The sequence below is a fragment of the Nannobrachium achirus genome (assembly GCF_963921795.1).
Source record: "Nannobrachium achirus genome assembly, chromosome: 15".
NCBI lineage: Eukaryota > Metazoa > Chordata > Actinopteri > Myctophiformes > Myctophidae > Nannobrachium > Nannobrachium achirus.
Window position 1 is genome coordinate 3,059,394 of NC_137822.1, and position 25,341 is coordinate 3,084,734.

A 25,341-nucleotide genomic window follows, 5' to 3' on the forward strand; every position below is an offset into this window, starting at 1 on the left:
TTCTTTATATCGTTTTAGTGAATTTAACAATTTTGATTTGCATGCATGCCCCCAGGTTGGGAGCATGCTCTCAAGTGGCTGAATATGAATTTTTAGGCAAAACAAGCCCATTCCCAAGATGCACCGCAATCTTTCATGGGCAGATGTGACTTATGGGGGCTACTGTAAATAGTAATAAAGAAATTGCCGGCTTATTGTGTTTAAAAATACATATTTAGACACTTGTACGCATGCCCCCACCCACTGAAATCAAAATACTAAAATCGCTAAAACAATTGAAAGCAATAAATGAAAACATTTTAACACTCATCTTTTCTTTGCTCTAATTACAATCTAAAATATGAACCCTTCTTGTAAAAAAACAAAACACAAAGTTGTCCTTTAACAACAGCGGCGAATCTCTGCCAAATGAAGGAGGACTACACCTGACTTGATATTTATGCTTTCATTCATTTCATATTTACATGCCGATCTCAGTCAGTGACTGATGGATGAAAGAAACAAATATATGCCTAAAGCTGCAATCGATAGCTTGTCATGAATAAACCCGTATCTGTACGGCAAATGCAATGTAACTAACGCAACTGCGGTAGACATTTCAGCGCTCCAGCAAGGGGAGACTCCGGTTCGAATCTCTGATGACGTGGAAGTTACTGATTGCAGCTTTAGGTCACTTTGAACCAAAATCAGATAAGACAGTTTTCTGTCAGGTACACATCCAAGTAGAAATGAGGCTTTTTACACTGCTTATAATAACTTATCATTCCTATGAAAACAATACAGGCCTGGTTCCTTGGGTAACGGTTACATGGCTGTAGAAGGCGGTCTGGGAAAGGCATTGGGGATAATGTTAACCTATTAAGATCGGGGAACGCATTATTACTTTAACCATTATTTTATGCTTTAACTATTAAAAAATAGCAGATCTACAAGCTCACAGCGCGGCACCGAGTGCCGCGCTGCGAGCTTGTAGATCTGCTATTTTTGAAAAATCGTGAACATTTGTTTAAGTCTTTGAGTATTTTTGACCCGGTTCTATAAATGTCTTCTAAATCCTTCTATGGTTTTCGAAAAAAACAAAAAACAAAAAAAAAAACACATGTTTCTACGCCAGTGAATCTCAAACTTTTTCCATGTCAAGGACCCTAAGAATTATATGTATTTGGCTGCCCACCCCATCTCAAAATAGTATGTATCAGGGACCCCCCCAGAAGCAGAGTTAAAAATGTTCACTTTAAAAAAAGATATAATCAAAGATTTGCACAAATCCTCATGATTTCTCAAAAATAGCAGATCTACAAGCTCGCAGCACGCGCTGTGACCTTGTATACCTGCTATTTTTCAATAGTTAAAGCATAAAATACTTCCAGGTCTTAATGGGATGAGCTAGCTCTTATTGGCACTTTTAGAATTGAAAATAGGGCTGTTGAAGCCCTCTCTGTTGCGAGCGATCTCAACGGCAAAGAACTGGATCCTGGTAGCTGAAAGAGAAGAAAACAAGGATAAGGAAACATCGGTGAATTGTAGTAGCATCTCTATCCAACGGTAGGGCTGTCACGATTATGACATTTTACATGACTATTAATTTTCACGCAAATAATTGCGATAAATGATTTAATTGTGTCTTTGTGTTTTCTGTTTGGCTTGTAGGCTTTATAGTTGCCCATGGCAGATATGACACACACACACACATATATATATATATATATATATATATATATATATATATATATATATATATACCTATATATACAAAGAAAAGACTGACATATTTGACAACTTTATACTTAAAAAATTACATTGATAGTGGAAATAGCCGATCTACAAGCTCACGACGCATTGTGAGCTTATATATCTGCTATTTCCACTATTTTTGAAAATGGTAGAAAATATATGAACATTTTTCCAACATGGAAACGATTATGACGATTATGACAAAAATCATTGCGATTATGTCAAATAATTAGACGATTGTGTAATAATTGTGACAGGCCTATCCAACGGTATCCTGGTGTATTTTCCAAGGACAGCGGCGACATACCGAATATCGTGTTCTCCTCTGTGTAGTCTTTCTCACAGTCCAGGCGGAGCAGCGTGCCGTAGTTGAAGTCGTCGATGATCCCGTCAAACTGGTTACAGAACGGACGCCATTTCTACAAACAAACAACAGGAGGTCGGTGCACACAGAGCAGGGGTTTTCAAAGTGGGTGACGGGGCACCCTGGGGTGCCGCGACGGCAGTCCAGGGGTGCCACGACGCGAGATCATTTGATAATATTTGGAATTTATTTGGACACTTGAAAAAATATTTAGTATCATTTTAAAACTTGAAGTACAAAGTTATTTTCAGTCAGTTCTAACCAAAATGGCTGTTGGCTCGACGTTTTCCTCGCAACATAATCACTGTCGGGTAGAAACCTTGTTTCTCCAAGTTTCAAAGGTGTACGTCTTTTGGTAAAGCAAAGCAAAGCCCTGCTTCATCATACAAGACTGTCGCATAAAACTAGTGAAAACAGCCGATCTACAAGCACACAACGCCTCGCGTCACGAGGCGTTGTGTGCTTGTAGATCGGCTGTTTTCACTAGTTTTAGTACATTTTATAGATGATAAATACAAAACGGTTTTGGACATACAAGGTTTCAACCGACAACGACGACATGCTATAAATATAAGGTGCTGGGAGTGAAAATTATAATGTAGGGGTGCCTCGGATTAACTTCTTCGGTGCCATATTTAAAGTGGGACCTCTTATATTGCCGGTTCGCCAACAAAGGGTTAAAAAAATAGTGTGCACGCTGGTGCACACATTCCTGCACAGATCATGCACTATGCATGTGCATGCTTTTCACAGCTTTCAAACAAAGAAATCTGCTTGGAAATCCGTTCAGGCATTCAGGAGAAGGCAGCCCTTATGTTTTCTTCAAATGTAAACAAACATGGCTGCCATGTTTGAAAGATGGGGTTGGTATGGGGGTTAAACATGCAATTTCGCGATCGCGATCATGGCTAGTACACTGTTGGAGGTCCAATTTATTTTTTTTCAAAAAAAATTTTTTCAAAAAAAAAAAAAGATTTTGGCAGGGAGGTCCATAGTTAAAAAGACGTTTTTTTTATTATAGAAAACGTCTTTTTTGGCAGGGTATGAGTTAAAAAAAATATTTATGGGGTGCCCTGAGACAAAAAAGTTTGGGAACCCCTGACATAGAGACACACAGTGGCTCTCAACCTTTTCTGGACCCGGGCTCACTGATTGACTATCGGCTGCCGTGTTGAGTGGTCAGATGGGTGGTGCATTTGAGTGGTCAGATGGGTGGTGCATTTTCAGACAACGTTTTGGACGAATTGGCAAAAAATCTATCAATCGATTGTTCCTGCTTTGATCATTGGAACCAACGTAGCATAATTTCAAGTTCATATTCAAGAGTATCACAATGAAAACACAAGTTTTCAAAGGAAAAATACTGTAATTTTTATATGTATTTTCAAAGCGAACGTTTGTAACAAAAATGTTGCTTCTGGGTGGTCCCTGGAACTAAATATTTTGAGATGGGGGTCCGTGGCCAAACACATATCATTTTGGGGGTCCTTCAAATGAAAAGGTTTGAGAACCACTGACATAGTAGTCTCTCAAGAACAGAATAACTGAGCTCCAGTTAAGTGAAAGGGACCTTTTCTTTGACGATGGCTAGCCAGATTGCTGACATAGTTTTTTCAAAAAACCTTAGAAGGATTCAAAAGAATAGAATCGGGTCAAAATTCTAATTTTCACGATTAAAAAAAAAAGCAGATCTACAAGCTCGCAGCGCGGCACTCGGTGCCGCGCTGTGAGCTTGTAAATCTGCTGTTTTCACTAGTTTTAGTACATTTTATAGATGATAAATACAAAACGGTTTTGGACATACAAGGTTTCCACCCGACAACGACGATATGCTATAAATATAAGGTGCTGGGAGTGAAAATTATAATGTAGGGGTGCCTCGGATTAAAAAAATATTTATGGGGTGCGCTGAGACAAAAAAGTTTGGGAACCCCTGACATAGAGACACACAGTGGCTCTCAACCTTTTCTGGACCCGGGCTCACTGATTGACTATCGGCTGCCGTGTTGAGTGGTCAGATGGGTGGTGGGTTGAGTGGTCAGATGGGTGGTGGGTTGAGTGGTCAGATGGGTGGTGCATTTTCAGACAACGTTTTGGACGAATTGGCAAAAAATCTATCAATCGATTGTTCCTGCTTTGATCATTGGAACCAACGTAGCATAATTTCAAGTTCATATTCAAGAGTATCACAATGAAAACTCAAGTTCTCAAAGGAAAAATACTGTAATTGTTGTCAATTTATTTTTGAAAGCTGTGATATTAAGTGAAATTGTAGTGTTTGCCAATTATTTGGGGGCCCACCTCCAATACCCTCGCGGCCCACAGGTTGAGATTGAGAAGCACTGACTTAAAGGAGTAGTTCACCCCCAAAATGACTTTTTTTTCTATTGATTAGTCATGCCATGGAGAGTAGAGTTCAATAATATGTTTTGGTTTTTGTCGCATTCCTAAGACAAAAATTTGATTGGAGTAAATTTACCCCCATTCATTCCGGATGGTGACCCGTTTGGAAACGGGTCACCATCCGGAATGAATGGGGGTAAATTTATTGTTATCACATCTGGGGGTGAACTACTCCTTTAAAGCACAGTTGAGCTGGTAGAGGGTTGTGTGGGCTAAGACTTTTTGTCTTTAATCAATAAAGTGCAAAAGGGAGAATATTTTGGGTTATCAATTCTTCAGATCAACTATTGAGGAAATCTCACCAATCATACATGGCATGGCAACTAAAACAACCCAAATACTGTATTGTTCTTTTGTTGTAAAAAACTGTTAAGTCATAAAATATCTTTGAAAACTCTTTCTAAACACACCTCTTTGCTCTCGTCAGACTTGAGGTCGTCTGGATTGAGCAGTTGGATGTTGAGCTCACTGAAGGCTTCCCTGAAGGAAGTGTAGATCTTATCGTCCACCTTGGTCAGCTTCAGAAACTTTGGGTCAACTGATGAGATGAGCTGAGGAAGACGGGAGGGAATGGAGTCATTACAGCAATATACACACTAGGGCATTAATGAAAAAGTCGACAAGTCGACTCAGTCGACTTCATTACACAAGTCGACTCCCACCAGAGAACGTCGAAGTTGAAAAAAAGGGGGGAAAAAAATCTTTTCTATTGTGAAAATAGCAGATCTACATGCTCACAACGCCTCGCAACATGTAGATCGGCTATTTTCACAATTTCTTCCTCTATATATTTGACAATTTGGACAATGTTTAATTTGTCATTTTAGAGGTATTAAAAAATCCTTAAATTGGCACTTTAGAAATGTGAAGATACCCTCTATACACTTAAACTTTATGTTGGTTTGTTTACAGTTGAGTGAGAAAACAATGTTTCACATTAAGTTAATCATCTGGGGACCCCCCAAAATAATTGAGGGGTCGTGTGTGATGTGATGAAGTCGACTTCAACTCAACTTTTTACTGAGTCAAGTCGACTTGCAAAAATCGTTAATGCCCTAACACACACAGCAATGTCAACTTCACAGCCGTTTATTTCAACTTTGCAGTGGCGTAAAGTAACTTTTACTCAAGTACTGTACTTGAGTACAATTATGAGGTACTTTTACTTTACTAAAGTATTTCCAATTTTCAATACTTTCACCTCTACTGGAGGCAAATATTGTACTTTTACTCGGCTACAATTATTTGAAAACTGTAGTTACTCATTACTTTGTAGATTGATTATTACAACAAAACATATAGACATTTTGGTCATGTGAAAATAGCCGATCTACACGCTTGCAATGCGACTTGTAGATCTGCTATTTTCAAAAGATTTTAATACATTTGAAAACTTGTGAGACAGGACATTCTGCATAACGACTACTACATTGCAGTATCGATACTTTTACTTGGGTAAAACATTTGATTACTTCTATCATCACTGCACCTAGGGGTGGGCGATATGGAAAAATCCCAAGCTGTATCACGATACACGATTTTATCACGATTCTAAAAAAAAACTAGACTCTCTGGGTTCCTGTTGGGAGGTCTAAATTGAACTTTACAAGTATGTAACTCTGACAGTATACAAATGAAATGGATTTGTATACTGTCAGAGTTAAGTGGAGACCTTGACATTTTAAAGTTTGAGAACTACTGATTTAGACCAAAATGCTGGTTTAAATTGAATTCTGCAATGAATCTCTGTATTAACGATTAAACAGGATTTTTTTTACAAGGCTCCCTCAATTGTATCACGATATATACAACACCTCTGAAAAGGCATATCGTGGAGACAGTAGCCGCTTTCCAATCCAAGGGGTTTGCACTTTGAAGTGCGCATTTGAAGGGCTATGACGTCACTGGGCCGCGCCAAATAGCGTATCTACAAGCTCACAATGCGTTGTGACGCATTGTGAGCTTGTAGATCTGTGCCCAGTGACGTCATAGCCCTTGAAATGCGCACTTCAAAGTGTGAATCCCTCGGATTGGAAAGCGGCTATTGTATCGTCTCAACGATAATTATCACCCTATCGCCCACCCCTAACTGCACCCCTGTAGGGGGTATGTAAAGGGTATAAGAAGCTGACGCAGCCTTACATTGAAGTAGACCTCTGCGTGGTTGTAAGCTTTCATCGCCCACATCACCTCCAGCTGGGGCTGCAAAACACAAGGTACAAGTTAACACCTCAACACTGTTACATAGCTTACCTACGTGGAATAAAGGAACATCAAATCTCATGACTGAAAATGTAAAGATGATGTTTTAGGTATTATCGTCTAAACCTTATGTTGCTGCTGGTCTACATAAAGCCAACCAGTTGGAAGAAATAGTTTGATACTTATCAGTGTTGTACCCGAACGAGTTCAAAGAACGATCGTTCATGAACACGTTCATATTTTGGGCGAACGTGAACTGAACGTCCTTTGTTTTCGCTTGATGAACGAATTGTCGAACGCGATCATTCTGTCGGCCGTTCATGCGGCGGTCCGCGCCTCCGTGCGGTCGTCTGTCCTCTCGTCTCTCTTTTCATTCACATGCTCCAATAGTACGCACTGCACGCAGCTCCTCGTGAACGTTGATATGCGGTGCTGTCTGCACTCTGCAGCTGCACTGTGAATCTCCTCCTCGTTACGTCTCGCAAGTAAAGCCTGACTATACTTTGTCATGTGTGTTGCACGGCGAAAATAGCTGATCTGCAAGCTCACAAGGCGTCGCATCCACGAGACAACGTGAGCTTGTAGATCAGCTATTTTAACCAACGCAGAAACATGCTGTGCGCGAGGTTTAGAAACTTCTGCCTTCAGCCCTTCACAATAAAGGTGCAGGAAGACTGGGCACTGGGCACCTAAATATTGTGGGCACCTCAATGTTAAGTTGGATGAAATTATTGCTGTGTGTGGTTCTATATGGGCTGTGTCAATAATTTTGACAAATAATAGCATGCAGCAACGTCTAAACTTTTTTTTTTTTTTTAATAGCCAAAAGTATAAAAATATTATGGTTAAAAAAAGAACGAAAAAGAACTGAGTTTTCATTTTGGGAAACCATGAACTTTAGTTCAAAATATAGAATTATGAACTATGAAATGAACTAGTTCATTTCAGAAGTTTTGAACTTGAACTAGTTCATTTTTAAAGTGGACTTTCCCAACACTGATACTTATGAGGAGAAGGCTTTCGCACAGCCAGCTCCTCTATAGCAGGAGCGTGGGTAACAAAAGATTAGGAGATCTGATGATAGTGGACAGATTGGCCTGCACAGTGCACACTGCCGCTTGTCCGTTTCAGAGGATGTATTAATAATGGAGCAACGTTTCGGTCGCAAGACCTTTCTCAAGCTGTTTTGCTAGTTTGATAAAATGCACAATTCAAAACACAAAACAATCACTGGACAGGGAATGCCAGTGACAATAGGCCTAACATGTGCACAGTTTCTTAAATAAATATGATATCAACACTTACATTGTTTCCATAGGCATCAGCTGGAAGAGAGAGTGCATGAGCAGCTGATGACATGCCCTCGATACCCTGTAACAACATTAACAACATGTCATGATGACATGCCCTCGATACCCTGTAACAACATTAACAACATGTCATGATGACATGCCCTCGATACCCTGTAACAACATTAACAACATGTCATGATGACATGCCCTCGATACCCTGTAACAACATTAACAACATGTCATGATGACATGCCCTCGATACCCTGTAACAACATTAACAACATGTCATGATGACATGCCCTCGATACCCTGTAACAACATTAACAACATGTCATGATGACATGCCCTCGATACCCTGTAACAACATTAACAACATGTCATGATGACATGCCCTCGATACCCTGTAACAACATTAACAACATGTCATGATGACATGCCCTCGATACCCTGTAACAACATTAACAACATGTCATGATGACATGCCCTCGATACCCTGTAACAACATTAACAACATGTCATGCCCTCGATACCCTGTAACAACATTAACAACATGTCATGCCCTCGATACCCTGTAACAACATTAACAACATGTCATGATGACAGTCATTTAACTGTGTGACAAAAATGGATAGAAGACAGACATGTAGAGACAGTGGCGGCTCCAGGGGGGGCTAGAGGGGGCTTTAGCCCCCCCTGATGAAGGCTTAGCACCCCCTAAGCCCCCCCACCCCACAAACCCAATACTGATGAAAAATATTTAAGGAATACATAAATAAAATGTATATGAATATGTGATAGACAATTGACTGACTTCTATGTAAAACCATACTATAAAATCATACTTTTTTTGCTGGAAAGCATCTTCAGCCTCACAAAAACCCTATCTGTTCACCTACAGACAGATTTGGAGCTGGAAACTGCCAATGATCTGATCTGTTCTGTTATCCATACTCTAGAAGCGAGAGAATCTTGTTTGTAGGGCTGTTCGATTTGGCCTAAAAATTAAATCCCGATTTATTTCTCAGTAAAGTCGATTTTCGATTTCGATTAAAATCTTTGGGTGAAAAGAATGTATTGTTTCAAAAATCTTGTTTTCATTAAAAAATGTAACAAATGTAATTTTTTTTTACAATTTGGGGATTAATAAAGTAACAACTTTTACAATATGTTTTTCTGCTCTTGACATATCATCCTGAAAGGTTACCGGTAACATCAAAGTTTAATTGGCTTATTCTTTCCTAAATGTTCAAATCATACTATATTTTACACGCCATTATCCAAATTCCCTTTTTCTTTTTTACATTTTTGGAAAAATAGACAATTTAGCATTGAGGTGCCCACAATGCCCACCAGAATTACTCTAATTAAAGTGAAAACCGATTTGACGATTTTCATTATTTTGAAATCTTCCAATTTAAACAAACAAATCCGATTTCGATTTAAAATCGATTAATTGCCCAGCCCTACTTGTTTGTAGTACTATTCATTATTGTGTGTTGCCAAAATTAATTAGCCCCCGCTCAAAAAAAGCCAGCTCCCCCATAGCCCCCCTAGTCACAATTCTCTGGAGCCACCGCTGTGTAGAGACATACAATTAATCATGTAGGCATGTGGAGATGGAAGGAATCTTATGGCAGGATATATTATCAGTGTGTAAAGATGACAGGCATCAGGCATGACACCTCAAAACCTATAGTTATAGGAAAGAACCAAGAACAAGGGACAATTCCAATATTTGGCTAATGGCAGATGAAAAATATTGATGTTTGACTTGGAGTAAATAATTATGTTTGAGAAACCATTTTAGAAAGGTAGGCTATACAGTATGTGGTGGCACTGGTTTGACATTCACCATAGCTGAATCTGCTTTTAGCATTACCTCAAGAACTCATAAAAAAATGTGTATGCATCTCTAAAATAGGTGACAGAGACACAAACTGAAAGGCAATCAAACTAATCACAGGTCGATCTCATGCTTGAGTGTCTTGTGAACATGTGTTACTGCAGAAGTTAGAACAATGTGTACAAAATGTACCAGTTATTCATTTATATGAACACAATTAGCTTAAAATGTGGCTTTATAGAACAGAAACCAACCTGGAGCAAAACTTACAAATCAAAGCAGGTGTATCATACAATACATTTAATTAATTTAAATAAAACATGCATAACATTTAAAACCTCCCCAATATGTAGGCTTTCTCGACCACACGTGTTTACGTCCATAAAAATTAACGTTTGATATTAAACAGTATTTTATTATTAATTTCTGAGTTATACTAATTCAAGGAATGATATCATCAACCACGCCGTGCATTTACTCATTTAAATGCAAACGTAAATACATAAATACAGATGTTTACGCTCTCACCAGAGATCCGAGTCCATTATTCGACGCCATGATGCCTGATCTATGCTACGTTTTACGGCGGTGTCGCGCACAACCAAAATAGCAGATCCACAAGCTCACAACGCGTGGCAGCTATGACGCTTCGTGGGCTTGTAGATCTGCGCTTTTCTTTAAAGGGCCACAGCCTCAAATGTTTTTCTTTTCCTTCTTCTTCTTCTTTGAGCATCCTTTTTGTGTTACCCTATGCTATACTGCCATCTTCTGTCCAGTCTGAATGTTTCATGTTTCATGTATCTGATCATATATTTCTGCCTTGTCCACTTTCACCAGTCACCACACAACACACTTTCAATTCAATTCAGGGGCTGTAGCCTATTATTATTGGCATGTTCGAGCAAACATGGATTTACATTGCCAATTAAAGCAAACATATAACAAAACAAACACAAATCAAGACTAGTAAATGTACACAAATAATAGAAAATAAGAATAGCATTAAATAAATAAAAGGAGAATAAAGAGATGCGTAAACAGAGCTGTATCACTTTGCATTTAGAGAGCTTGCCAGAACCAGGATAATTGTGCATTTGTAGTTGATCTTTCTTTCGAATAATGATTAAAAATAGCAGATCCACAACCTAGTCTTTTTTTTAATAGACTATAGGCTAATTATAAAATAGCTTATAGTGTTCAACTGGTTGTTACTCATTTTTGCTGGGGAACCCCCTCAATGACCCCTTCAAGGACATTGAGAACCTGGTTAAGCTATAGGCCTATACTGCTGCTGATTGTATATATTCTTCAGTTGACAAGAAGGCCTATTATAAACCCTCTACTAGTTGGTGAACATATAATTTATGTGTAGGCTATAGATATAATTTTTAGACATATGACCACTGCACCTTCAAAGCACCTCAAATGGTGCTATACTTATGTAACCTGGCTATTTCTTTACTGTAGAGCCTACTACTTGGACTGTTATTCTTATTTCTCTAATGTGTTGTTGTTGCTACAATGATGAGGAACCCAAAACAAACAATTGCAATCTTTTATAGGTCTACTTGTTATGTAAAATTTGAATATTGAATCATTGATTTGTGCTGCCCTCCTGTGGCTAAATGGAAACATCGCACCCTCTTTTTTTGTGCTTTTTATTGCTCTATTTCTTTATTACGTTATTTTGAATGCAACCATCCTGTCCCATAGCATACAATTATATAAGAGGCATTTTCTCCAATATTGGTAGAGTGTAGAGCTTTTGGAACTCGGAGTAGGCTACTTTACACAGAAGGATCACTCGATACATTCCTAATAATTGCAAAAAAAACAGATTATTTGGCAGTCAGTGACATGACATTGCATAATTATGTTCCCCTTGGCTTTCCCAGCACTAAAATGGACCGGTCCATGTTGGCTAACTTGCTGAGCAACAGGAAAACCATTTCCTCCGCCTGCTGCTGTAGCCTCTCTCAACACCACCAGACCACCACCACCCCCAATCACCCCCCACCCACCCACTAGTGCCCCCACCCACACCCACCCACCCATCCAGCCTCCATCCGTCCGTCCTCAACCTCTGTACAGACGAAGCGCGTCACGCAGCGGCTGGCTGCTGTTTATTGCCGACTGATAGGCTGCTGGATTTGTTTTTCTTATTTGATCATTTATTATCTCGTAACGCCAGGCCTGCGGAGCTGCCGATCCACGCGCACTGCGTTGCTTGCAGGTAGGGAGATGTATTGAAATGTTTTTTTTTTTGTATTTTTATTATTTTGATCTGAACGCACACATCATCGTTTCGGCGGGGTGCGCACTTGCTGCCTTTCCTTCAGGGCAGGCACAATTAAGACACAGCTAGGCCGCCCACACGATCATGTCCCGTTAGGTAGATATAGGCCTGCGATGGGTTTATACAGAGTTTTATGGACATCATGATCTGATAGGCTATGTTTTAGTAGCTATAGGATATATAGGCTGTGGTCTATTTAACAAAATATGGTCTATTTATCAAAATAAATAAAATTAATACATAAAATAAATGTTAAAACCCCTGAATATCGCCGGTTTAAAATAGGCAAAAAAGAAATATATAGGTAGGTATAATATATACATTTGACTATAATGTTTTCATAAATAATAGCCTAGTTATAGCTCACAACAAGTCCTATGACAGCGTTTTAAGCTGTAGGCCCACATTAGGGGAAGTCAAGGGAGATGATGGGAAATCCTAGCAGCTCTTGTGGTGTTAATTGTTCTGATAGGTCTACTAACCAATAGTTTATAATGTTCAAACATTTGGTGCTCTCTTTCAAACGGATTGTCTTGGCTCTCAAGCTTTGCTCCAGTCAGTAGCACAGCTAAAGGCTTTAGACAGAAGCAAGCTATCCACCTGCAGAGAGTGTGAAATGCATGATCTCAACCTCCTAAAAGCTTTTGGACTGTTTATAAATATTGGAAGTGCAATCAACCATGCTTTGTTGCACTCAGTCATATCCTGAAGCTTCAAAGTGGGTAGGCCTATTCTAAAGTAAACAAGTCACTTCAACATTGTATGTGCACAATATGGTTTCAAAATTGGCCACACTAATGACTGTGTATATAGGCTATCCTGTTTTGAATTCATTATGTTAATTAAAACGACAACACAAAGTAGGCTATTTGAGTATCGTATTGTATTGTAGGATAACTGGAACAGTGGGGCCCCTGAAACACATTTCTTTATACAGTAGCCATATTCTATCTTTTTTCGTACATTCTGATAAGATGCCCACAAGCTTTAGATGCCCACTGGACCTGGTAGAACTAAGTGCATGATGGCATAAGGCAGGTCTTCAACGGGGGGTCCTCAGATAATTACTATAGGGGGGCCTTCATCCCTATTCTGAGGAAAACTCTATAGCAGATCTACAAGTGTTGCGAGCGCTGTGCCTGTGTGCTATTTTTCCGGCAAAGAGGTTTGGTGTAGATGGAAAAAAGAGCAGACCAAGAACAGAGTGAAAGGTCAAGTATTGACGGTTTAACTGTCTAAAAATACACATTAGCATGAATCTAACATACGCTTATGATAGTGTCGTCAGAGAAGTCTGTGAAGTTATATGAAATCTGTAATCTGCAACACAATTTTAATTAATACGATAATATTGTATTACATATGGGGGTCCCTGCATCTCCCTCTCTCAGCTAAGGGGTCCATGGGCCCCTTGAAAAAAAAACATTGAAGACCCCTGGGATAATGTTTAGGTGCCCGCACTGGACGTGCATCCCATAGAGCAGTGGTTCTCAACCAGTGGTCCGGGGACCACCAGGGGTCCTTGAGGGGGTTCCAGGTGGTCCCCAGCTACATGATGGAGAGTCGGTAACCAAATGGACCCTTATAGATCTTTAACTCTTCAGAGTTCAATTATTGTTAAACATCTGAATTAGTCAATTTACAAGAAGTCTACACAATTAGAGAATGTTATTTTGATCAACATTTGCCTGTTGTCTCTCCTATACCATATCAACACAGCACAGAATTGTGGACAAAATCCTATCCAACAACAAACAAAATATTCTACGTTTTGGGTCTGAGAGGCTAAATCTCATCATTATGGCGGCTCGTGCATGGCTCAAATGACGAGTAAATGACGGACCTTGGTATGAAAAGGGTTGAGAACCACCGGTCTACTAGAGAACCTAAGTGTCTGATGGGATTCAGACTTCATTGATGTTTCCTTGGCAGCTAAAAGCTCTCAGTAATTGACCTGTTCCCATGGAGTGAGTGCTGAGCTCCTCCCCCACTGGAGCTGCTGTGTCCATGTAGGCAGGGGCGTCACTAGTATAGGGGGGGGGGGACATGGGACTGAGTTACTAGGGGCCCAAGGTGGAGGGGGCCTTAATTATTTTATACTTTAGCTATTGAAAAATCACACTCGTGTGAACTGAGCGGTGGTGTGTGTGTGTGTGTGTGTGTGTGTGTGTGTGTGTGTGTGTGTGTGTGTGTGTGTGTGTGTGTGTGTGTGTGTGTGCAACAGCGCCCCTCCCTTAACATGTGTGGTCAGAAAAGGTTACTGCAGGCTACGGACACGGAGACAGACAGACAGACAGACAGACAGACAGACAGACCCACACACACGGCCACGTATAGGAGCGTTGTGACCACCGCTCAAAAATAGCAGATATACAAGCTCACAGCCCGGCACCGAGTGCCACGCTGCAAGCTTGTAGATCTGCTATTTTCTCGTGAAAATGTGTGCAAATCTTTGAATATGTATTTTTTAAGCGAACATTTGTGACTCAAATTTTGCTTCTGGGGGGTCCCTGGAACAAAATGTTTTGAGATGGGGGTCCGTGGGCCAAATACTTATCATTTTGGAAATGAAAATGTTTGAGCACCACTGACATAGAAACTTAGGTTTTTCAAAAAACCTTAGAAGGATTTGAAATATTCAAAGACTTGCACACATTTTCAAGATTTTTCAATAGTTAAAGCACAAAATAATGCGTAATAATGCATTCCCAGTCTAAATGGGTTAAACCCCCTCCCCTATGAAGAACATTCATGGGGGGCCCACAGTGAATCCTTGTACCCAGGGCCCCGAATTTGGTGTGACACCCCTGCATGTAGGCCCACATCATGTCCGCTCTGCTCTGCCTCCCAGCGCTGGATCAGTGTCACCATGACTCCATCAGTTGCTGGACACTAACTAAGTACATTTACTTGAGAACTGCCAGTGAAAAATACCTAGAAAATGTCTTCTAAATCCTAATGGTTTGCTGGAAAACATATGTTTCTTTATCTATGGTGATCTTAATGTCAAGGACAAGGACGCCTAGAATTATGTGTATAGTATTTGGCCGCCGATCCCCATCTCAAAATAGTTTGTTCCAGAGATCCAGAGAAAGAAAGAGTTGAGTTACAAATGTTTGCTCTAAAAATATATACCGGTACATTCAAATATTTGCACACATTTTCATGATTTAAAAAAAAATAGCAGATGAGCTGTGAGCTTGTATATCGGCTATTTTTTAATAGTTAAAGCATAAAATAATGCTGAAAGTGTTTTTTGAATATCTTTTAATATTTGCAAGCCCCATGACTTTCCCCATACATCTCAAATAGAAATGTTGTATTTTTTGCCTCCTAGAAATGTAGTTACATTTCCAGGAAGGCACTCCTGGGACCCAAACGTGCAAACATACATTATGAATTAACCACTTTATTATGGTGAAAATGGCCGATTTGCAAGGTCGTAGCGCAAAGTATATCGGCTATTGTACTTCACAATTTGCACCATTGAGTACTTTATTAAGTACATACTTATCGTCACTGCCGGGCAGAAACCTTGTACCTCAAAGTTTCAAATTTGTATGTTTTTTCGTAAAGTAAAGCCCTGCTTCATCATACAAGGCCGTCCCACGAAAGTAGGGAAAACAGCAGATCTACAAGCACACAACGCCTCGCGGCGCGAGGCCTTGTGTGCTTGTAGATCGGCTGTTTTCACTAGTTTAGTTCATTTTTTAAATGATAAATACCAAGTGAACAGCTTTGGACATACAAGGTTTCCACCCGACAACGACGATATATTACATTAACTAGTATATATACTTTGTCCACCACTGGTTGGCATGGCATAGCCATGCCAACTCAATTAAACACTGACCGGTCTGACACAAGACAGTTACTGCAGGAGTGTCTATAGAGTGTCTGTAGTGTAGAAGCACTGTCTTCCCACTAGAAAGTGTCTGTTTGAGCACGTTCACACACGCAGGGTTCGCAACGGCGCTGTGCTGCATGTGTGGATTACAGCACAGCCGCATCTGTATAGATTATCTGCTCAACCGTGAAGTATTACTTCAAGTGCAAATCCTTCAACCCCGTGAACCCAAGCATCCCTATTCTAGGCCTAAACTATTGGCTATTTTCAGCGAAAGAGATTCGATGTAGAGAAGGGGAAAAGGAAGGGGTATTGGTGGAGACCCTGGCCTGCATGGGGGACTCCGGTCAGCAGAGCATAGGGGTTTAAAACTGAAGAATAGCCTATACTGAACTTGTTGTAGGCCAGGGGTCTTCAATGTTTTCAGGCCAAGGACCTTAGTTGAGTGAGAGATGAAGGAGGGACCCCCACAACCCGTAGATACGATATAGTTTCATCGTTTGACAGCACAATCATCAGTGTATTTTGGGTTCATGTAAATTTGTGTTTCTAGATATTTAACCACTTGAACAATCAATACTTAATACGCTTGACCTTTCAATCTTTATAGTGAGCCCTTTTTCCCCCTCTACACCAAACCTATTTGCCGAAAATAGCCGATCTGCGAGGCGTTGTGAGCTTGTAGATCTGCTATTTTAAAGTTCTCCGAATATGGACGCTAGGGTTCAAGTGGTTAATATAAAAAAGGAGAAAAAAGGTTTCTATCACACAAAGATCTGTAGTAACTCTGAGGACCCCCTAGGGGTCCCGGACCCCCTGTTTGTAGGCTATACATGCCTATACAAGTCGGCAAAGATGCTATGTGTACTAGCATGCAATTGTGTGTGTGTGTGTGTGTGTGTGTGTGTGTGTGTGTGTGTGTGTGTGTGTGTGTATGTGTGTGTGTGTGTGTGTGTGTGTGTGTGTGTGTGTGTGTGTGTAGGAGGGGCAGGGGGCAGATGTCCCCGCAAGATTCAGGTCTGGTTTAGGATTAGGATTAGACATATAGAAGTTAGATTAAGGGTTTGGGGTAATAGGAGCACACACACACACGCACACGCACACACACACACACACACACACACACACACACACACACACACACACACACACACACACACTACACAAACACTATTTTCGGCTTCAGGGTTAGAGTTAAACATTCTTCTAATTCTAATAATTCCATTGCGTGTGTGTGCAAATAAATTGGTGGCAATCGTTTGGTTTGGTGAGATGGTGAGATGGTGACATTGAGGACATGTCCTCATCATCAGAGTGAATGGCTCCCCATGGCATTAACCTTCTCTCTGGAGGGAGGAGCGTCGTCGCCATAGCGATGGCTGTTGGGGACTGGCTGGGGCGTCGGCCTGGCTGGGCCCGCTGATAAACAACCAGCCAGGAGGAGGAGGAGGAGGGTAGCTTAGAAGCCATTAAGACCGGTGTACGTCTTTTAACCATTATTTTATGCTTTAGCTAATGAAAAATAGCAGATATACAAGCTCGCAGCACGGCACCGAGTGCCGCGCTGCGAGCTTGTAGATCTGCTATTTTTTGAAAAATCTTTGTGCACGGACGTTTTGTGCAAGTCTTTGGATGTTTTTGACCCGCTTCCATGAATGTCTTCTAAATCCTTCTAAGGTTTTTTTTGAAAAACGCATGTTTCTATGACTCAGTGGTTCTCAAACTTCATGTCGAGGACCCCTATTATAGGATTATATGTGTTTGGCCGCCGACCCACGGCTCAACATATTTTGTATCAGGGACCCCCCCAGAAGCAAATATTGTCAAAGTTACGAATGTTCGCTTTAAAAAAAGACTTGCACACATTTTCACGATTTTTCAAAAATAGCAGATCTACAAGCTCGCAGCGCGGCACTCGGTGCTGCGCTGCGAGCTTGTAGATCTGCTATTTTTCAATAGCTAAAGTATAAAAAATAATTCATGGGCTAAATGAGTTAGAAGGAGAGAGAGAGGAGGCTGATGCAGATGAAGGAGGGGACATTATGGAGTAGAAAGAAGGAAAAAAACACAGAAAGGGAGCTCTCAGCTCACAGGAAGTTTAGGTCTTTCAACAACACGGGATATCCTGTTCAGTGGCAGCAAAGCACCTCAAGGAGAGCGTTTTAGTCCAAGGAAAAGTGTTTTACTTCAAAAACGCATAGAGCAGGTCCCTGCCTGTCGGCCGGTGGAAACCTTGTATGTGCATAGCGGTTTCACTTTTCAGAAAACGGAACCAAAGAAGTGTGCTTTGTTCCACAGAATCCAATATTACGTATTCACACAAGCTCACTTTTCGATTGGTTCAATATTTATGAACCCACTCACTTTCACATAAAAAGAAAAGGGCTATTCGTACTACTTTTGTGTGACAGTGTGGTATGACAAAGCAGGGCATTCATTTATGGAGAAGAGGGGAGGGGGGGGGGGACATAAAAATGTGAAATATGGAGATTACAAGGCTTCTGCCCAGCAGCAGTGATATCAGAGGTCCTTTATTTTCATTTCTCTCAAAAGTCACTGGGCTGTGACGGGTTTGGAGGCCTCTGATAACTGCAGCATTTCAGTTTGATTCCGTATTTCTGTTGTATTCAGACTGTGGTCTTCACCACTTTAAAACGGGAAAGCATCTGTGGTCTGTCTAGATTGTATCCACTTTATCCATTATTTTATAGGCCTACTCTGGATTTTCAAAAATAGAAGAAATACAAACTCATAGCTTCTTTTTTTGTCCGTGGCGAAATACATATCATTTTGGGGGGTCCTCAACAGGAAAGAGTTTTAGAACCACTGATATATAGCAACGTGAGATTTTCATCCAACTGGATTTAGATGGTTTAGAAGACATTAGAATCGGCTGCAGGTCTTATCAAACATTGAGATTGCAGGAAGCAAACTGAACATAATGTCCCTATTCTGGCCTTTTCATACCAGGTGGACATTGTGCAAAAAATAGCAGATCTACAAGCTCACAATAGCTGCGTTTACATGGACACAATCGGGTTAAAACAAGATAAAAAATAAACCTGATTAAAATTCTCCATGTTTACACCTAAATAAAACAGATTAAGACCAACCTGATAAAAATTCTAATCAGGTGCAGAGGGGTGGTCTACACCAGAGTCGTCTAATCAGAGAGTCCTGCCACTGCGGGGTCAGAAACAGCGCTGGTCACGTGGTTCATTGTCACTTTACACCTCATAGACTTCAATGCATTTTGTAAACTTCCGGTTCGCCGTTTGTCACTATACGCCAATAGATGTGTGCGTAGACGACCTGGCCCCATGAAGTGAACGGGAGTGACGCAACTCTCCGTAGGTAGAAGGCTCTGGTCTACACCTTTTCACAACCTGATCAAACACCACATCTCACCACATGTAAACACTTGGAGACTAACCCTATACCTAACCCTAACCTCTATGGAAGTGCCGCCACTCAGACAATTAGAAGTCAATGTCTGAATGGCAGCATGTCGGAATGGAGAGCAGCCCCCGAAACACTTGATGATGTAGCAAATGGCTACACACAAGATCAGTGGCCGTTTTCACATGACGTGAATTATACGTTAACTATTCTTCCTCTACTTTGGCTCTGTGAGAACTGGGCTCTTATTTTCGCCAACTGTTTGCCTATAGCATTGTAGAACACTACCTATAGCGTTTAATGGAATACCAATGTGTGATGATTTGTGCTAACTTTGTGTGTTCTCTGTCCACCAGGACCAGCAGGTCTTAGATAGAAGGTTTCACTCCAGCCATGCAGAAGGTAATGAACCATTCATAAGCTAATCACTGACACAGCTGTATGAAATAAACATTTAGTTACACTAACAGTAAATACATCACTTCCTTCATGGTGATTATTATTGATTTCACAGGTGGAGGGACGAGTTACCCCAGTCAGCCTACCTTCGTCTCATGGTCCTAGTGCCCCTGGATCGCCTGCCACAGGCATCACAGTAAGTAATGCACACATACGCACACACACACACACACACACACACACACACACACACACACACACACACACACACACACACACACACACACACACACACACACACACACACTCACTCTGTCTCTCTCTCTGGACACAGACAGACAGACAGACAGACAGACAGACAGACAGACAGACAGACAGACAGAGAGAGAGAGAGAGAGAGAGAGAGAGAGAGAGAGAGAGAGAGAGAGACATGCCGCTGCAGTCTGAAAACTCATCTCTTGTCCCAGTACATGTTGTCTATTTATTTAGACAGGCAACGAGTACCGGTAGGTTATCCATATCCTGTGTGTTGGTTATTTGTTCACATACACTATGGACGTTATTCACACAGATGCTAGGTTAATTTGATGCTTTCATAGTTCATTTGTGTACTATATAATATAAATATTCAAGTAACATGTAAATAGAGTAGTACTGCATACATACCTGCCTATGGCAGTCTATCATTATGGATGACGTTGTTGTTGGTGGACTATTACAGTATGAGTGTTTCGTTTATGTGGATCTGTAGACGGACAGCTCTGTAGGAGGCTGCCTCCACCGATGGCATGCTGAGAGGACTCATCATAGCAGAGTGCAATCAGAGTGCTTTGTAGATGTCTGTGGCAGATGATGCTGATTGCCGTCCTATGTTGACGTCAATAGTGCCCCACTTATTGTCCGCTTATTTGTGCCCAGTGCCTTCAGCAATTAAGCCAGGGAGGCAGGAAGGGAAGGATTAAGTGGTTAACTGGAATAGGGTGTTGGTAGTATTGGTAATAATTAATTTAGGCATGGCCAGTGCCATGTTTGCCTAATAGTAGGTGTTCCCGGAACCCAGACAGAGTCCGAGCTCACTCTAAAGACCCAAAGAGCAAAGGATTGTCACTGGGTGGTGCATTCTGGGAGATGGAGTCCAAAGTGCAATAGAAGCAGTCCTTTCAATCTTCACTGTCATGTGCTGTGTATACCTTACCTCACAGCGCATTCTTCTATCTTCCCCCCAATCTACAAATTCCCCTTGCTGCTTAGATGTCTTTTAAAGAGAATATATTTGGATTACAATCAAGTATTCTCTCTATTATTATTATCACGTATAACACGAACATGTCGCTGCCCGTACCTGTATGAATGAGTGTTGATTGTTGATGTGTTGGTCATCATCTCCAGGCCCGTGTCAACGACCAGGTGGTGGGCTACAGAGACCTGGCTGCTCTGCCCAGAGACAAAGCCATCCTCCAGGTGAGTGAGCAGAACCAAACCTTGTATGTCCAAAACCGTTCCTTTTTATTATTATTATTATTATTATTATTAAAGTAGTGAAAATAGCTGATCTACAAGCACACAACGCCTTGCATCGCGTACTTTTGTGGAACTCTTGTATGATGAATTAGGGCTTTAATTTACAGAAGAACATACTATTTTGAAACTTGGAGATACAAGGTTTCTGCCCGACAGTGATGAGAAACAACACTGCTGCAAGGATTCAGAATTGCCTTTAAAGTCCACTTTCTGAGACAAACAGCAGCCACCCCATTCGAATGATGTCAACGCACTGAATGGGAATTTGTCACGTCTTTTAGTAGCTGAAATACTGAGCTACCGGACGGGTTAATCACGCCATTGATTGGGAGACAAATGACCTACCGACGGGGCTCAGTAGCTCCGCCGTATGAAGTACAGTTATTGACCATGACAGAGGCGCGCTGTCTCATTTTATTTCATGAACAATAAAGATATCGATCAGTCAATCAACATGCCTCTAAAATACAGACCTCTCAGCAGTCCGGAGATACTTACTAGTATAAAACTAGAAGTACGGTTCCTACGAAACAGTGTGGGCTCACTCGTAAAGAAAAAGAAGAAAAAAAAAAACTCTTAATCAAATAAATTGTTGTTTTCCCTTCATTTCTTATGTTTGCCAACGTGACAATATTCTGCAGCGTGCTAACTGTCATGTGAAACTCAACCAATACTCCAGCTAACACCACTCCCAGATGTTTTTCCGACAGTTTCCAATTGCACCTCATTGGCTAAGGGCCCTGCCTTGGTAATGTCGGGCGGAACTTGATAGATAATACAAAAATAATGAAGATAACATTGTGTTCTCGGCTTTCAGGCGAGCCCACAATAATGGCACTTTTTTCCTCTTGTACCTCTGTCCGAGGGTGAAAGCTGTTATTCAGAATCATTATAATCCTCATTATGACCACTAGGTGGAGCGACCTGATCTGATGACCTACCAGCCTCATCTCACCTTCTCCTCCCTGGACCAACCGCGTAGAGAGGTGCGCTCACGCACACACACACACACACACACATACACACGCATACACACACACGCACGCACGCACGCACGCACGCACGCACGCACGCGCACACACACACATACGTGCGCACATTTTCACAGTGGCAGACAGAAAGGGACTCATTTGTTCTGTCCTTGTGATTTCCAGAGATCACTCTCTCCTCCGTCCACATCTCCTCCCCAGTCTCCTCCCCAGTCTCCTGAGGTGAGATTATTCTTTTCTACACGCTTTAATATTGTGTCTGTCTCATCGTGATCCACCTTAAAAGTGTACTTAGAGTCTGTTTCGTAGCACCCAGTGGCGATTGTGGTGTGACATTTCTATGTTCCAGATGCTCTTTTAAAGCAAGAATGTGTGTGCGCATTTGAAAGTGCAACAAATCACTAAAATCAAGGAAATGTAATCAGGGTAAAACATATATTTAACCCTCGTAGGATCCTCGTGTTTTAGTCACACCCAGGGCCTTCGGGTCACTTTGACCCGGCTCATATTAAACCATTCTAAAGTAGTTAGAAATCCCCAAAAATCATATTAAACACAATTTGATTGTCATTACTAACTACTTTACTAACAATTCAATCAATATTTTTTATTATCCCCACCAGGCCGGGATGGCCAAAGGTGAGGGATTATGTTTTCACTCCTCTGTCTGTGGACAGCTAATCTCAGGCAAGTTGGACCAATTAGTGTGAAACTACACACACACACTCCCGGGAGGCCTAGGAAGAACCTCCTCCCCAAATTCTTCACATTGGCCTCTTATAACGCCACCATCAGGCCGTTGTGTGAACAGCTAATCTCAGGCACCACTTCAGCATCAAACTTGGCACACATACGCCCAGGATGCCTAGAAAGAAACTCCACTAGAAATCTTTCCCATCTGTCTTTTATAGCACTACCATGAGACTGATCTTTGCAAAATATGTTGTTGGTATTACCATAGACTTTGTCCAAACCTCACACCAATTGGTACATATTATCCCTATTGTCATTTGATCAAGAACTATATGTCAAATATTTCTTGTCCCATTCTGATTTGCACAAAGTGCTACAGGTGCTCGGGTGGCACAGTGTCCCTGCCACCACCACAGAGGTTGTGGATTTGAATCAATCATGGGGCATCTATGCAAACACAATTGTTGTTCGAGGGAAGGGAAGCTGGGTGGAGAGGGTGATAATTGTCACTATATGTATTCCTACAGCCAGGCGGCTGGACGGCAGCTGGTTTTGGGAGGGAGGAGTAAGACGAAGGGCGAAGGCCCTACGTCTTCTCGTGGGGGCTCCTCACTGTCAGGTGATTCGGTAGGATATAACAGCAGTGACATCATAGGGGAGGAATCAATTGGCATAAGGACTGGATTGGGGAGAAAAAGAGGGTAAACTATAATTGGCTACTCAAAATAAAATAAATGCTACAAATCACGTCGGAATGCTATGGAACTTGGTATTTGTAAAGTGGCATAGGGATGAAGTTCCCATTTGGTAGCAAAATGTGCCACTCCCGCAAAAATCGTAAGCATCTTTGGAATCGTGGCCAATCTGAATAGAAAATGTGACACATAGGCCTACTGTAGGTCACGACATTGATCAAATGACAAGAGTCAAAATCGGTATTGTAAATAACCCCCACAACTTGTTTTGCTCAATTCTGCCTCATGGTGGCGCAATAAAACGACGTTTTGGGGTTGAATATCTTCCGAGGCCTCCCGGGGCCTCCCGCTGACTGGTCCAGCGGTGACTGAGATTAGCTGTTCACAGACAGAAGCAACGAAAACATAATCCCTCACTTTTGGCCATCCCGGCCTGGCGGAGATAATATTGATTGAATTGTTATCAATGTAGTTTGTAATGGTGAGCAAATGATGTACTCCAGAATTCATATGTCCAATGTTTTATCAGAAAGAAATGCTCTAAATATTAGCCATTTAGCATACACTTTCAATGGCCGGGTCAAAGTGACCCGAAGACCCTGGGTGTTATATGTTGATACAGGGTTGTGTTGCAAATGCATGACATGTATCATTTTCATATCACATGTTTAGTACAGTAAATAAGCCAAGCAGAAGAAGTTTCATGGAAAAAATCATATTTTAACATACTTTTTCTTGATGTTGAAAATTGAAAACCGGGTCAAAGTGACCCGAAGACCCTACGAGGGGGAACAAGGGTATATAAAAAGCTAGGCAATAGGGGTTTCACTTAAATACACCCTGGTGGAGAAAGAAGAGAGTTCAGCACCATGGACAGCGTCCATGATCAGCCACATTAAAGGACAACTTAGTTTTTTTACAACAAGGGTTTATATTTTAGATAGTCATTAGAGAAAAGAAAAGATGAGTGTTAAAATATTTTCATTTACTTTTTTCTATCGTTTTTGTTATTTTAACGATTTTGATTTGCATGCATGCCCCCAGGTTGGGGGCATCTATGCAAGTGGCTAAATATGTCTTTTATTTTGGGCCTCGAAGGTAAGAGTTATTTTGCTTTTGTGTGTAGCGTTATGTGTTGATGTGATCAATAGGCCTACAGTAGCCTAATCTATTATAAATTAAAGCCTAATCAGTGGAGGGTCGCGACGCCCCCCACCTTCTCGCCAGCAGAGGAACTTGAACTTGGACTTGCTGCATGTAAAAACTTCAACTTGTCTCGTCAAAAAACAAAGGAAAAAAAGGAAAGAAAAACATATCGGCATCACATTGACAACATAGGATATGAATTAAAACTGTTCTGATCCCGCAGATTACAAAATGGATGCTGAACGTAATGCTCTAATGTAGACTATAATAGAATAAAGTGGTTTAGGTTCAATCCATCACGGAATAATACACTAAAAAATTATGTGGAAATATCCATATGCTATTCTTCATCAGAGGTAAGAATATAGGCTAGTGGCAAATACAGTAGGCCTAGGTAGTACAGTGGGTCTCAACCAGTGGTCCAGGGACCACAGTGCTGTGCTGGGGGTTACAAGTGGTCTGGTGGTCTCCTGCTAAATGAAGGAGAGTTGGTAACCAAACAGACCCTTGGGCCTTTA

The 25,341-nt window shown here is 41.1% G+C and overlaps 2 protein-coding genes across 2 annotated transcripts in view; one reads left to right on the forward strand and one right to left on the reverse strand.

Annotated features, from left to right (window-relative positions):
- Nucleotides 1-1,021: 1,021 nt before the first annotated feature.
- On the reverse strand, nt 1,022-10,420 carry pbdc1 (polysaccharide biosynthesis domain containing 1). Its single transcript, XM_080742603.1, has 6 exons — nt 10,367-10,420; nt 8,009-8,074; nt 6,644-6,703; nt 4,912-5,052; nt 2,042-2,153; nt 1,022-1,481 (listed from the first exon to the last, which is right to left on the reverse strand). Exons 1-6 carry the CDS (start codon nt 10,394-10,396, stop codon nt 1,387-1,389), a joined length of 504 nt encoding a protein of 167 aa, XP_080598729.1. The 5' UTR covers nt 10,397-10,420; the 3' UTR covers nt 1,022-1,386.
- Nucleotides 10,421-11,943: 1,523 nt separating this feature from the next.
- Nucleotides 11,944-25,341, forward strand: part of LOC308299144 (dematin-like) — a 32,540-nt gene continuing 19,142 nt past the window's right edge. The window contains exons 1-6 of the mRNA XM_080742862.1: nt 11,944-12,071; nt 19,737-19,782; nt 19,895-19,975; nt 21,169-21,240; nt 22,215-22,286; nt 22,455-22,511. Coding sequence (XP_080598988.1) covers nt 19,774-19,782; nt 19,895-19,975; nt 21,169-21,240; nt 22,215-22,286; nt 22,455-22,511 — 291 coding nt within the window. The 5' untranslated portion in view covers nt 11,944-12,071; nt 19,737-19,773. The remainder of the gene's footprint in view (nt 12,072-19,736; nt 19,783-19,894; nt 19,976-21,168; nt 21,241-22,214; nt 22,287-22,454; nt 22,512-25,341) is intronic.